This window comes from Quercus lobata, chromosome 10 (assembly GCF_001633185.2).
Source record: "Quercus lobata isolate SW786 chromosome 10, ValleyOak3.0 Primary Assembly, whole genome shotgun sequence".
NCBI lineage: Eukaryota > Viridiplantae > Streptophyta > Magnoliopsida > Fagales > Fagaceae > Quercus > Quercus lobata.
In genome coordinates this window covers 9,331,213-9,345,414 of record NC_044913.1, presented here as the reverse complement: position 1 = coordinate 9,345,414, position 14,202 = coordinate 9,331,213, and the positions used below count along the sequence as shown (strand labels likewise).

The window sequence follows — 14,202 nt, the reverse complement described above, 5'->3', positions numbered from 1 at the left end:
GCATCAAAAGGCAACTCGTGATTGGATCTCATGAGTCACGAGTGGTGACTCGTCAGAATGTATCACACGTGTGGAGCATGCAGGAAGTTGAAGGGTCAGGACAGCTAGATCATTACAGGACAAAAAATACGATCTGGCCATTTTGTTATCTGGTGATGGGAACTCACGACTCATCCTAGTCGCAAAGTGAGTTGCCGGTGCACCCTGGTTGCTGAAAAATGACTTTTCACATTCCTTCTCATACCCTACTATAAATACTCTTATACCCATAAAATGTAGAGTGCTTCCAGAGAGAATTTTGAGAGATAAACCCTTAAGAACGACAAGATTGACCAGCCACAATCTTATACATTTGATTCTCCAAATTCCCCTACTCTCACTCTCTCCATTGTCATACCCTTGAGAGGATCTTAAGTCAAATCCTTACCTTACCATATTCATAACAGTAAGAAGGTTTTTGGTGTTTGGGAAGCAGTTCAAGAGAGAATCAATTCATTTTGGTTGATGCAATGAGCTTATTGCGGGATCCGATAAGGTAGAGAAGACAAGGTTAGGTATAATCCTTTTAAAGTAACAAGCTAGGAGAGCTTAGGTGTATTGGGTAGATTAGGCTTGGAGGGTCTATTTCTATTCATGTATCACAACTGATTTTCTAGTAGATCATTTTACTGCTTGGAGGGTGGCGGAGAGGTTTTTTGTCGAGTTCTTCGGTTTCCTCTTTTATAACACGTGCCGTTGTTATCTTGTGTTTACTTCTCTCTATCCTTTACTCATACTTTTAATTACTACTGTGTTGTGATTAAAATATGGCTTAGTGTAATTGGTATACTTGGGTATTGCTTATATTTTATATTCCACACATACATTGTTCGAATATAAGCTTGCTATGGAAAATTTGTAATTGGGGATCTAAACATTCACTAGTGTTTTACACACTTAGTGAGCTTTCATATAAATATATATATATATTATAAAAAATAAATAAAAAACTGTCTTCAAAGCTGACCCTATATATATATATATATATATATTATAAAAAATAAATAAAAAAACTGTCTTCAAAACTGACCCTTTCAATCATCTTCTAACTAAAGACCACTAAAACTTCAACTCTCAGATAATAAAGATATAGGGTAGACGTTTATATTTAAAAGTACCTCTTCCTCAAGTTCTTTTGCAGTCTTAGATACAATTTTCTCAACTCCTTTGTCAAACAAAATGAATGTTGCTGAACTGGTCTCGTCTTCTACTTGGATTGTATCCTATATCTATTTGAATTGCAAAGTTGTTAGTAGAATTTTATATATTGTGTGTTTTTGTTAAAGTCTTCAAAGCTAGATCTTAGTTTGCAAATAAAATCCAGAAATTTTCATCTTATTCTAACCAAAGCCCTTCTAAAATTTTCATCTTACACTGAAATTACTTTTCTACCCTACTGCTAACAACTCAAAATAACTTTTACATAAGATTTGTTGTGAAAATATTGTGGACAACATTTCTCTTTTTCTATTATACTGATCCGGTGCTCTTAGTCTCATGTGTACTATCCTTACGTCATCTTCTTATGTCACTTTCTTACTTCATCAACGACTAAACAGTCCAAACTTGCACTCATCTTCTTAAGTCATTCTCTTACCTCTACGATTCATTGTATAAACTATTTTCTATCCAACTATCTCATTTACAACACTGTTTCCATGCAATGTCCCTACAAATGTGTTTTTTTTTTTTTTGGTTATAAATTGTTGGTCTGTACATGTCTCAGACATCAATTAAGGTTTACTCTGAAATGGGCTTGCTCAAGCTTCCATTGCTGGTTTTACTTTTCTCGGTTTTTTCTCTTTTGAGTTTCACAGCACTCTGTGATGACATGTCCTTTCATATCTATTCTTGTTTTTATCTAATTGATGCCTTGAACTTACTTATTGGCAATTTTTATCATATTAAAATGAATAATCTGGACTGTTTATGTAGCTGACCTTGTCTAATTTGATTGATTGATTGTTGTTGTTGTTGCTGCTGCTGCTGTTGTCAATGTGTTCTTTACATGCTCTATTCATTAATTCTACAGATAGACGAACTATGGTTGTCAACTTAACTACTCATGTTCCCGAAAGGCAACTTGTACTTGACGACGTTAATGGTGAAACTAGACTGGTGCTAGCAACTAATAATTGTGTTAAACTAAGGATCTGTATAACCTTTCTAGTGCCAGTTCTCAACTCATCTGCAGAAATTTTAAAATCTCTTGAACCGGAAATTTTATATTCTCTCCCAATGAATCAGGGCAAGCTTCTTCCTCTGAATGTCAGTAAAGATGATCCTGGGCATCGCAGATTTGAATTTATGGTCAGATGGTTCTCACAAACTTATTTTATTTATCAGCAATGAGAATAGAAGTTGGTTCATAGGTTAGGAGCCTGTTTAGTTGTCCTATGAATTTGGAATGGCTCATTTATTTATTTATTTTTATAATATGTAATGCACATCATCATCTTGAATGGGGTCAGTTGGAAACATTGGAGCCATTAATTGTATTGGGAAAGTTAAATCATTTTCAAAAATTTTACATGGTTGCACATCTTGAACTTTCCCCTAATATAAAATGTAAAAGGGTATTGATTGTCACACAGTCATTATTGTACATCATATATGCACACTACAAGCTTCATGTTTGAAATGTGGACTTCCTTAAAAAATATGAATATTGGATGTGAAATTGTGGACGTAGTGTGTACAAAGCATATATTATGTGTGTGTGAGAGAACATTTATAGCTATTTATATCTCTAGGGCCTATTTTTCTCATACCTTTTTTTGCTTATTAATTTTCACTCTCTACTTTCAGGTTGATGGATGTATATCTGGCATGGCCATAGTCACAGTAGGAATTGATGAAAACTCTATAACAAGCATACATGGGACTCCAGTTTCCAAAGTTGATCCTATTACTTTCCTATTTGGTACGGTTGACAATAGTTTACTAGTGTTACAAGGAGAAAATAAATCATCTGTTTGTGGAAAGCTTTAGGTGTATCAAAAAAGAAAAGAAAAAGGTTATATGCAATCAGGAAAGCTTTATATTTAAATGTATATTTGTTGGGTGTTTCCTCCTGATAGATATAATTGTGACCTTCAGACTCTTTGAGGCCTGCTCCAATGTTGATTACACCACCTTCAGATTATCTGATGCCTGAGATAAGTACACCCCCTTCAGATTTTCTGGGGCCTGATGTAAATTTGACTACTCTGCTCCACATGAGGACAAGAGAACACAACATATTTTTGTGGATAGAATTCAAGGAGCCTGTATTTGACTTCAACCGTTCTGACATATTAATCAAAGGAGGGGAATTAGTGAGGCAAGTCATTTCTGGTTACCTCTGTGTCTAAGTATATTAACCAGTACATGAACACATACATCACTACATAATGAACCCACACACAATTGAGAAACCATGATGATGACCTTTTTACATACCATTTGGGTTCTTGATGGAAATACTATTCCAATGATAGTTATTACCATTTTCAGCTTTGAAGGAGAAGAAGGTAAAAAAAAAATATGCTGTAGAGATAAATGTAACTGACGATGTTGTATCTGTCAAAGTTCCGGAAAATGTAGCTCACGATGTTGCTGGAAACAAAAATCTAGCTTCCGAAACTCTACTAGTAAGGCCATGTAAGGGTTCTCACTCTTATCTCTTGTTGTCAGCTCAATTGTAGTCCAACAACTAAGCCCTAGATGACACTTTTGAGCTCTTTAATTTTCTTATTTATTTACTGATGTAAGGTTAAAAATATATATACAGATTCTGTGCCCATAATATCTATTGTAATTTCTACGTTTGCAACTGCTTCATTTGTGGCGACATCTATTGCTGCCGGGCTGCTTACAGCTTCAACTGCAAGCCTTTCCTCTATTGGGACATTTTCTCCACCATTTTCTTCTCTTTCTGATCCTGCGAGTAATCTTTTTGTATGATATCTAACTCGTTTGAACTGTTATTTCATTAATTGATTATTTAGTTATACCATGATTATATGTAGCCTTTTGACAATCAAGAAAAATAATTAGAAATACCGTGGAACAAATTGACCCTTTTCCTCCTATAAAAATAATTTTCCTTGATATCTTATACATAAAATCAATCAATATATTTATATATATATATATATATATATATAAAAGTAGAGCCCTCACGTGAGAAAGCATGAGTTTTTGCTAAGTGACGCATTCTATGTAAAGAGAATTGAAATATTCAAATGCCACATCAGAGATGAGAACAAATTAAATATTTACTTTTTGTTTCATTTAGTTCAATGTCTCAAGACTTTTCTAATTAACAAATAAATATTCTTTGTATCCTTTGGTTCAATGTTTCAAGACTTTTTGTTCCTCACACATACACACAATACTCTTTGCATTTTAATTCACCATGTTTACCTCTTGTACTTCTATTCCTTTATATATCTACCCATGGCCCTTCATGCCATCCATGTCAAATACACACAAACCAAAAACGATGTTATTTACCTTTAATCTTTCGATGATACCTACCTTACTCTAACATTGTTGTCTCATCTAATCCTAACCCATATGAGTTGGTTACAACCAAGGAATAGGGGGCTTGTATTTTATATTGAATGACCACGGTAATTACAATTTTGATGTAAAGGTCAACGTTGTAGATTTGTGGGTTTTGTAAATGATGTAATTAACTGTTAGTGTTTGGGATATATATTTTGTTTAGAATTAAGAAGAAAGAGAAATATACATTCTATATCAATTTTTATTCTATAATATTCCTCTAAAGTTTTTTTTTTCCTTCTCATTACTTCAATTGAATAATTATAATGGATCTGTGTGTACAATTTATAATTGTTGCTTTCTATGATGAACTCATTTCTAATAAAGTTCTATAACAATTACGCTATAATACATGTACAACATTCTCTAAAACCATTTTACATAAAACATTACAACATTATCCATGCATTGCATAGGTAACTTACTAGTTTAATATATAATTGAGCTCTGTAAATATTTTCATTGTTTTGAGACTTTTGACCATGTTATTCTAATATTGGCAATTTGAGAGAGAGAGAGAGAGAGAGAGAGAGAGAGAGAGAGAGAGAGAGAGAGAGAGAGAGAGAGAGAGAGAGAGGAACAAATAACAATAGACCCTCATGAAAGCATCATTCTTGTAGACTTGATCAAACTTTATATATGGTTTTTGGAGGGTAGATTAGTGTAACATACTTTCATTTAAGTATCCTATAAAAATAACTTATCAAACCTTATGAATTGCATCATTCTTGTAGAACTAACTAGCATTTTTCCTTTTCTCTTTCATACAGAGAATGGCAGGCCATATTCAGGTTTTTGCATTATCTAGATGGTTGGGAGTGCCACTACCAGTGGAGTATTATGAATTTTCAAGAGGTATGCAATGGAGCATTCCCTGCTTTAGGCTTCCCTGGGAAACTAGGCACACTCACTCAAGTGCTCCTGCGAACTCAAATCCCTCCAGGTCTAAAATTCATGATTCAGGAATTTTCCTGGGTGTGCAGCATAAGCCTATTCCCAAATTCAACCGATTGAATGCAGATGAAATTAAAAAACTCCTTACGGTCTGAAACTTTTACTTTTTCTGTGATTTGCTTTCGACTTCTTTAATCATACAATGAATAAAATTTGTTATAGAATGCATTGTACACCTGCAGAATAGTGGACCAGACCTTGTTTCGGATGGGTAAGTTATGAGGCCTCTTATTTCTATCTATTACATGCACTTGCATATGGATTTTAGAGACAGTAAAAAAAAAAAAGGAAATATTGAATTCAAATTTTTTTTTTTTTTTTTGGCTCAAAAAATATTCAATATAAATAAGAAAAACTATGAAAGTGATAAAGGAATATTTTGTCAATTTTAAAAGAACTGTATAATGGAAATTAAATAATTCTGGGAATGGACAATTTGTTATGCTAGTTATTTAGATGTAGAATTTTGTGTAGGTTCTATGAAAAATTAAAACTATTCATGCTTTGAATTATTTCAAATTGTTGATCATACCCAAAGGGCAAACTTGATACTTAATTCCCTATTATTCATTTCTTTTAATTCGTGAATTCATCATTTGGATTTTGAAGTGCCACAAACAGACTCATTTATCTTTTAGTGTAATATCTTACTAGATTTTGTCTCGTGTAGGTGGGAGGATTTCAACAGAACCATGTTTTGGTTAGCCATAATTGGTGGCAGTTTAATACTACTACATGCTTTACTCCTTGCCATCCTAAAATTCAGGAAGCCGAGGCAGAGGGGTTATGGAGTACTCGCATTCCCAAGATTTGAAATATTCCTTGTTAATCTTACAATGCCTAGTATTTGTGAGGCCTCTGCTGCTCTAATTAGAGGTAACTAGAAAGCCTGTTTCCTTCCCCAACATATGAATCCTTAAATATGCATTTATCATGCAAAATTTGAGTTTCAAAGGACAATTATATTGCTGGCTTTTGTTTTACTAATTGCTAACCCCATATTAGCTTCTTTAAACTCATTACTTATATTGAATTCATTAATCAAGGAATTGCCTATTTCTCATTATGATATGCCATAGAATGAGCTTTTTTTTTTTTTTTTTTTTTTTTTTACCTTCTTATTGAGTAATTTTTTCTACACTACTTTCCAAATATGTGATGGAATTGTGGCCATGTTCCTGTCTTGTTTAGATAAGTCTTACGAACTTAATAATTATCATATTGGATGGCACCGGAATTGGTCTAGAGTCCATCTCCTCACATATTTAAGAATGACAATACAAATGATGTTTCACATTGTCTGGACATTAACTCAAATCACTTCTCCATGCATGAAAACATTCATAGGCATAGTTATCTAACTGCATCATATTAGAGATATGCAAATGTGTATCTAGAACCAAATTCACATTTTTTGCACATTTACATGCTTTTTATCATTGGTTTAATGCTAAGAACTTCAAGTACTACATAACTACGTGGCTTAATCTTTTCTCACTTTTGTGAATTAAGGAGGAACGACATCAAGGATTGTAGTTGGCTCTCTGATTTTGGTTGCTGTGTCTTTTCTACTGCTAGACTTGCTCTGGTTCTTCTCTACCGGTATTACATTTGCAAAGCGACTATACAAAGAAGATAATCAAGTGATTCAAGTAGGACGGGGAAATCCCAAAATAGCCCAAGTAACTTTGGGTCCTGGTAATGAAGGCCGATGGACATTGAACAGGAAACAAAACTTTGATTGCCTAACCATGTTAGTGCCTTTATTCAAAGATTTAAGAGGACCCATTCGCTCTATCACTGCCCCTGATGATGAAGCTGGAGAGGGTTTTGGTGGTACTGACTTGGCTCCACCGAGTTCAGCACAAAGTATGTCCCGTTCAACTAGGCCGAGTCCTATTCCCCCCACAAGATCAAGTACCGTAGCAACTCCAGTAGTCCCATCGACAACTGGCATAAGTGCTCATACACATGGTGATTATCAAATCATTGCCCCTGATGACAAAAATGAAGAGGTAGAGATTTCTGGGGGTAGTGTATCTTCTATCCAAAATCTATTTATGCAACTCAAAATATACTACACATTGATTAAGTCTGTGAGATGTGTTTTGCTAGGGGCTATGGGAGGTGCCTATAAGAACACCTGGTCTTCTACAACTCCAGTTATAATCTTGTTATGCATCACTTCTTTGCATCTCTTCTTCCTTGTTCTTGAGAAGCCATTTATTAAGAGACGAGTTCAATTGGTTGAGATAATCTCAGTTGCTAGTGAAGTATGTTTGTTTGCTCTCTTTTTGGTTCTCGTGGACAAGGAATTGTCACCCAAGCAAGAGACTATAGTTGGAGTGTCCATGCTTGTACATTTCCTGATGGGATTTTTACCACAGATTGTGAATGAATTGTATACTTTGCGTAGACAGATAAAGCACCTAGACACTAATGAAAAGCGTTTTCGAACCGGTTTGAAGATAGCTTCAACTGGAATTCTTCTGTTTTTCATCTTACAGGATTCTTTGGAAAAGCTAGAATGTTTTGGGGATAATGAGCCTAATGACATTGGTGGCCAAAGGGGTGAAGAGTTGACTAATGACACTGGTGGCCATGGGGGTGAAAAGTCAACTAATGACACTAGTGGCCAAGGGGATGAAGATACTAATGCAACTGAAAGGAACAGGAACTTTGGGAGAAGGAACAAGAACACTAAGAACAGGAACAGGAACTCAGAAACTACTGTGCCAGAAAAATAATGTTTAAACCAACTGGTAAAGGCTGTTACAAACTGTTTGGGGATTGCCTGAGATGATTTGAAGATGGCAACCAGCAATGTGACCCATTAGAATTGTTATTTGATTTATTAGGTGTTATCTTAGTTGCTTAATTAGTTGTCATTTGATAAGTATGCGTGCTTCTGTAAAAGCTAATGAACATGATATTGGATTATTAGAATGTTTGTGAGAAAAATCAAACTGATATACGCTTGTTAGGAGGTCCTGGTAACCCCTCAATGCATAAACATAAAATTTCTTTGACATTTACTTTTCATATTTCTCTCTTTTTCTCACCATATCCAGATCCCCACGTGAGAAAAAAAGGTGTAGCTTGCGGCCAAGGTGGTCATAACTGAAGAGAGAGGAGAAAGAATGTTTTAATAATCTATATCTATATTGTGGGGATATTTAGACCCTGATTAATAGAAATAACAAGTTTTAAATCCAAATTGTTAATTAGATTTATTATGAATAAAATTTGTTAAAACAAACAAATATCAATCATGTCAAAATCATGCACAACGGAAAAATAAATAAGAGAAGATATGATGACTCAGGAAAATCAATGAAATAAACTAGTTTCATAGTAAAAAACCTAGGGGGAAACCTTCCTGAAAAACAATCTACTATAATAAAGAGAAGTTTAAGATCTAGTACAAAACCTTTGTCCCTAGACTCTACAATCCCTGTAGATAAACTTATAGCAGAAACCTTTTACTGCTTCAAAACCTCTGAACTCTTCAATATATGAATGCCACCATTTTTGCACAAATCCTAGTACGTGACTAACTAATGATGCACAACTCCTAGTACGTGACTAACACACCAACTTGAAGAAGATGTTGGTTGCAAAGTTATTCACTTCATCAATAATGAAGATCAAGAAGCACTTGGTTACAAAACCCTAAGGCGCAAAGACGCAGTAGCTTCTTTTAGAGAGAATAAAGCATCGGTCACTTTTTGCATATGTTTTCCTTGTATTCTCTTATGTGACGGCCTTTAAAATAAGCCTTATATATGTCTAGGGTTGCGAGAAAAGAAACCCTACACAAATACATAAGCATGGGCCGAAAATCTGATCTGAAAAACTGATTTTCGTAATTCTCGATAGATAACTATCTGTTGAGTTATTTGTTGCGAGCTATCGAGAGGTATCGAGCCTATCTGTTGCGAGCTATCGAGAAACTAACGAGCATTCAGAAGGTTTCTTGATAGATCGAAGTAGCTATCGAGAGCTATCGACAATGCGATAAAAGGTAGCTGAAGGGTCTTAATAGACAGCCTAGCTATCAGAGGTATCGAGAGTTGTTGAGCTTTAATGAATCAGCACTTCTTCATTTGTTTCTTGGGCAGATTTGCATGACTACAATACTTGAACTTGAAACTTTTTTTTTTGAAGTATTAAACACATTCTAGATCTACCCAATTACAAGTAAAGTACATTTTGTCAAAGAATTAGCTAATTACATAAAATATTGACATATTTTCCTAATATGATCCATATATGTCCTAACAATCTCCCCCTTTGGCAATTCGTGACAAAACCACAACAAACAAATGAACATATGAGAGAAGTCATAAATCACTCAAATCATACTCACTTTTTGAATACAATAAAATCTATCTTAACACAAACTCTTGAAAAACTTTATAAGAAAAGAGTTCATGGCAAGAAGACTTTGACAACCTGTATTTCTGAAACACTTTAAACAAAACTCATTACGGCATCTTAGTGTGAAACAGAAATAAAAGATTGCGTACAATAAATAAGAAACATGTGTATAAAGAGAGAAAATAAACAACACATGGAGAGATAGGTGAAATGTGATAACAACATCATCAAATATATATATATTAGAGATAAGTACAATGTTTTCTATCACCAAAGTGGTCATAAGACCAATGTATAAGAAGAATGAAGTAAGCACTCCCCTTAACAAGATGAAACACATCTCCTCCTTACAAAGGAATGTATTGCTTCCCCTAACATGTAGAATCTTAAAAAGAAGCCACATTTTCTCCATAATTTCTCCCCCTTTTTGTCATGATTGACAAAGGGTACAAGAAACTAGAAAGCTTCACCTGAGAAACATAAAGATGATCAATGATGATCCAGGGGGCACGAGAAATCCATATAAATGCATGAATGTAATGAAATAAGATGTTATGGATGATAAGATAATAGAAAGATGCAAAACATGTGAAAAACAAATCTCTCAACAAGAAAAATGTCATGCTCATAGATTCAAAACACACACACACACACACTAAACAAGTCTAACCAATTTTATATTTCAAAAACAAGTTAAGACAATTTAGTGAGCATACATTAACACATATGTTCCTTGTGATGGCCAAGTCACATTGTACTTGCACATGTATCAAAAGTAGCAAAGAATATTGCGTGTTATGTGTGAAAAACATCGCAAGATTGCATAAGTGTCTACATGTTATGACGATTTGAGATATGAGAAAATCATTTTAACTCACACACTATTATAACTGTTTGATGGGGATTATCACCTTCGAGGGACATCCTATAACTCCCACATCTCTTAAAAGACACGCTTGTAATCATATATAAAGCATTTTGATTCTTTTTGCTTTTTATTTTTCTTTGCATATTTTTTTTTTAAGCAAACCATGCATGAGCATATAAGAGATAGAAAAGAAATACCCAATTATGTTAAGCATTTGAGATTCCACTTTTGCTATGTCGAAGCTTACAAATATCATTTCATGATTGACGGACAACAATGGTGAGATAGTTATTTATGCCTTTCTCTTAGGATTTTCTAGTCATTCTCGTCAAAAAGAGTGACACGAGTGTTAAGCACAAGAGATTACTTATCCTTACTCATCAAAACATGAGCCACAAATCTCACTTGCTTAGTTGTGCATAGAGATGCTCATCTAAGTTACAAATGATACAAAGTTTAGAAAACTTTATTTCAATAGCCATCGAAGATACACAAGTACCAATGTACACAAAACACACACTGTTTTTATATTTTTCTGATTTTTATTTTTATTTTGAAAAAAAAAAACAAAAAAAACTAAACAACCAAACAAAAACAGACAAACAACATGAAGGCATGAAAGAAAGATGCAGATGCATGAAAGCATGATTCCAAAAGCAAATAAGAAATCAAGCAATGAGAGTCCTACTTTAGATAGAAAGAATTAAAGTAGAATACAAACAGAAAAAAACAATTAAGTCTTAGGTTCTTTTCTCACCCACGCAACACGAGTCTTTGGTTGTGAAGATGAAAAGGCATGTGTCCTAATATGTTTACTAAAGGACATAGAAGAATTAAAATTCTCCTGAAATTGAGTTAAAAAACTCAAGACTTTTAATAACTCTCCAAACAAAAGTATAGGTCCTTGAGGGGAAACTTGTGATTGTTTGGACACTTGCTTTTGAGGATATAACTTAAAGCAATTAGGACGAATGTGTCCAGAAACACTATAATGGTGACAAACATGAGGTCTAACAAAGGATTTAGAATTAGTCAAATTAATTTTGGATTTCATACCTTTATCACCTTTCTCAGATTGGGGTACAAAGACAGTCCTTGATCCAGAAGCTGTGGAAGAGGAGGGGCTGGAGGAAACAGCATATCCTAAACCAGTCTTATCAAAACTAGGCTTTTGAGCACTCAATACCCCATCAAGTTTTGCACTAGACATCCTCTCTATTTGAGTTCTAGCTTGATTAAGTTCAACCTCAAGATTCTTAACCTTTTCTTCTAATGAGGTGTTCTCCACAACAAGGGTCTCAACTAACCTTGTAGTCTCATCTAGTTTGACTAATAGATCGGCTTTTTTAGTTTTTACCTCATTAAACTCTTTTCTACAAAGATGAAAAGTCTTTTTAGATTTTATAAATTCAGTGCATAGCTTATCATAGGCTTACTGAAAACAAGTTTGGAAAAAGTAATGAAACTATGGATCATTAGAGCATCCACACCGGTGCTTCTAAAGTCTTCTAAAATGCAAAAAAGTGACAAAATTTACACAATTTTCCTTCAAAATTGCCCACATCAGTGGGTGTAAAGATGTGAATATTTGCATGTTGCTACAGTAACTGTGCAAATATGCACGGTTACTATAGATGTGTATAATAATATTATATATATATATATATATATTTTTTTTTATCTCTCCTCCATTTTTTTATTACTTTTTTTTTAATCTCTCCTCCAGATTATGAACACTGTCCTCCATTAGTAATCATGAACACTTCTTCCTTAGCCCCAAAAATCACAAAATAGGAAGTGCAGTCCGCCAATACTCCTAACTCAGCCATAACAATCCTTTCAACTATAGAAATCACCAAAGAGGAAGCAAATCCTCTTTTGCCGCTGATCACCAAAGAAGAAATCGCTTCAATCACCAAAGAAGATGCATCCGACATGAAACCCAGCGGAACTGCTATAACTGTCAATCTACTCCACTGTTGCTGCTGATCTACTGCCACTGCTACTGCTGATCTGCTGCCACTCTACCGCTGGATCTGCCGCCCTGTGTGAGTGTTTGAGAGAGGAAAATAGTTAAGGGAGGAATGAGAGAGAGACTTTTGGATTGGACTGATGAAAGACACGGTAACTCTGAAAATTAATAAATAAGTAATAAAAAAAGAATAAATAATATTATTTAAATAGAGTATAATGTAAAATAGATGAACTGATGTGGGTGTTTTGGAAAAGTGACAGTGTAAAATAGAAAAAGTAGGTTTTTAGTGTAAAATGGACGAAAAAATTTGGCCAAATTGATGCAGTTGCTCTTAATATGTTTTGCACTATCATAATTCTTTGCATTAAAGACAGAATGAAGATGTCATTTTGAAATTATTACAAACCCATGACACATAAACATCGTAGCAGCATTTAGTTTTTGCTAAAAGTTAATAATTGTCTATAGCCAGAAGCACCACTAATGCTTCTTTCTTGTCCTACATGTCTGCCTTCGCTCTTTATTTTGTACAAAACCTATATATAGTACCTTAGGTGCTGTTCTTTAAGTTTCTTTTTTAAAATTCTGCCATGTGGCTATTTAATTTAAAAAAATACACTTCAACTCATGAGAAAAAAATCACATAACAAAATCTTTAAAAAAAAAACCTAAGAAACGACACCTAATTACTATTCCTAAGTCTTGCTCCTTCATTTTATACAAAAAAATTATGGCCGTAAGTTAAACCAAAACTTTTGTTTACACACGGCAAACCGGGAGAAGAAAAAGTGGTGGGTGTGAAACTGATAGATAGTGAGGATAATTATTGCAGAAGTTGTGATTTTTTTTTTTTTTAATTTTTTAAAGTGAAAGAAGTTAACATCTAAAGTCACTCTCTTAAGTCATAGTCTATGAAAGCCTTGAACTTGCACTGTTAAGTCATCTTAATGTTCTGTTTGTTCTAATTAGATATCGTTTATTTGCTGAAAATTAAAAATTTATTACTGAAAATATTATAACAAAATAATTTTTAAAGGTGTAAATAGTGCTGTGGGACCCAAAAATGTATGGATATGCATATTTTGCTGAATTTGGTGGTCTTATAAACAGTGCCGTGAGACCCCAAAAAAAAAGCCCCAACGCCAAATGCCTAATGCATCAGTGTTATCCAAATTCACACTAAGTCACTCTCTTAAGTCTTCACTTATCAATCACTAAACAGTCCAAACTCATCTCTCTCTCTCTCTCTCTCTCTCTCTCTCTCTCTCTCTCTCTCTCTCTCTCTCTCTCTCTCTCTCTCTGTGAAAGCCTTGAACTTGTATAATCTATTTTCTATCCAACTAATCTCATTTACAACACTGTTTCCATACAATGTCTCGCTCTCACTATTCAAATTTATTCCCACAAATGTGTTTCTTTTGGTTATAAATTGTTG

At 34.1% G+C, this 14,202-nt stretch overlaps 1 protein-coding gene across 1 annotated transcript; it reads left to right on the top strand.

The window, feature by feature from the left end:
• The first annotated feature begins 1,872 nt into the window (after positions 1-1,872).
• LOC115964309 lies at positions 1,873-8,291 on the top strand. The gene is made up of 9 exons (XM_031083647.1): positions 1,873-2,349; positions 2,848-2,962; positions 3,139-3,375; positions 3,535-3,681; positions 3,812-3,978; positions 5,361-5,633; positions 5,727-5,755; positions 6,215-6,420; positions 7,123-8,291. Exons 1-9 carry the CDS (start codon positions 2,035-2,037, stop codon positions 8,289-8,291), a joined length of 2,658 nt encoding a protein of 885 aa, XP_030939507.1. The 5' UTR covers positions 1,873-2,034.
• Positions 8,292-14,202: the final 5,911 nt, after the last annotated feature.

What these genes read in the sequence shown, in the direction of transcription:
- LOC115964309 (XM_031083647.1), top strand. Translation starts at nt 2,035, where the DNA reads ATGTGTTCTTTACATGCTCTATTCATTAATTCTACAGATAGACGAACT. An exon ending in AGTGAGGCAAGTCATTTCTG is followed by an intron (nt 3,376 to 3,534) that starts GTTACCTCTGTG and finishes TACCATTTTCAG; the next exon opens with CTTTGAAGGAGAAGAAGGTA. An exon ending in CTCTGCTGCTCTAATTAGAG is followed by an intron (nt 6,421 to 7,122) that starts GTAACTAGAAAG and finishes TTCTACTGCTAG; the next exon opens with ACTTGCTCTGGTTCTTCTCT.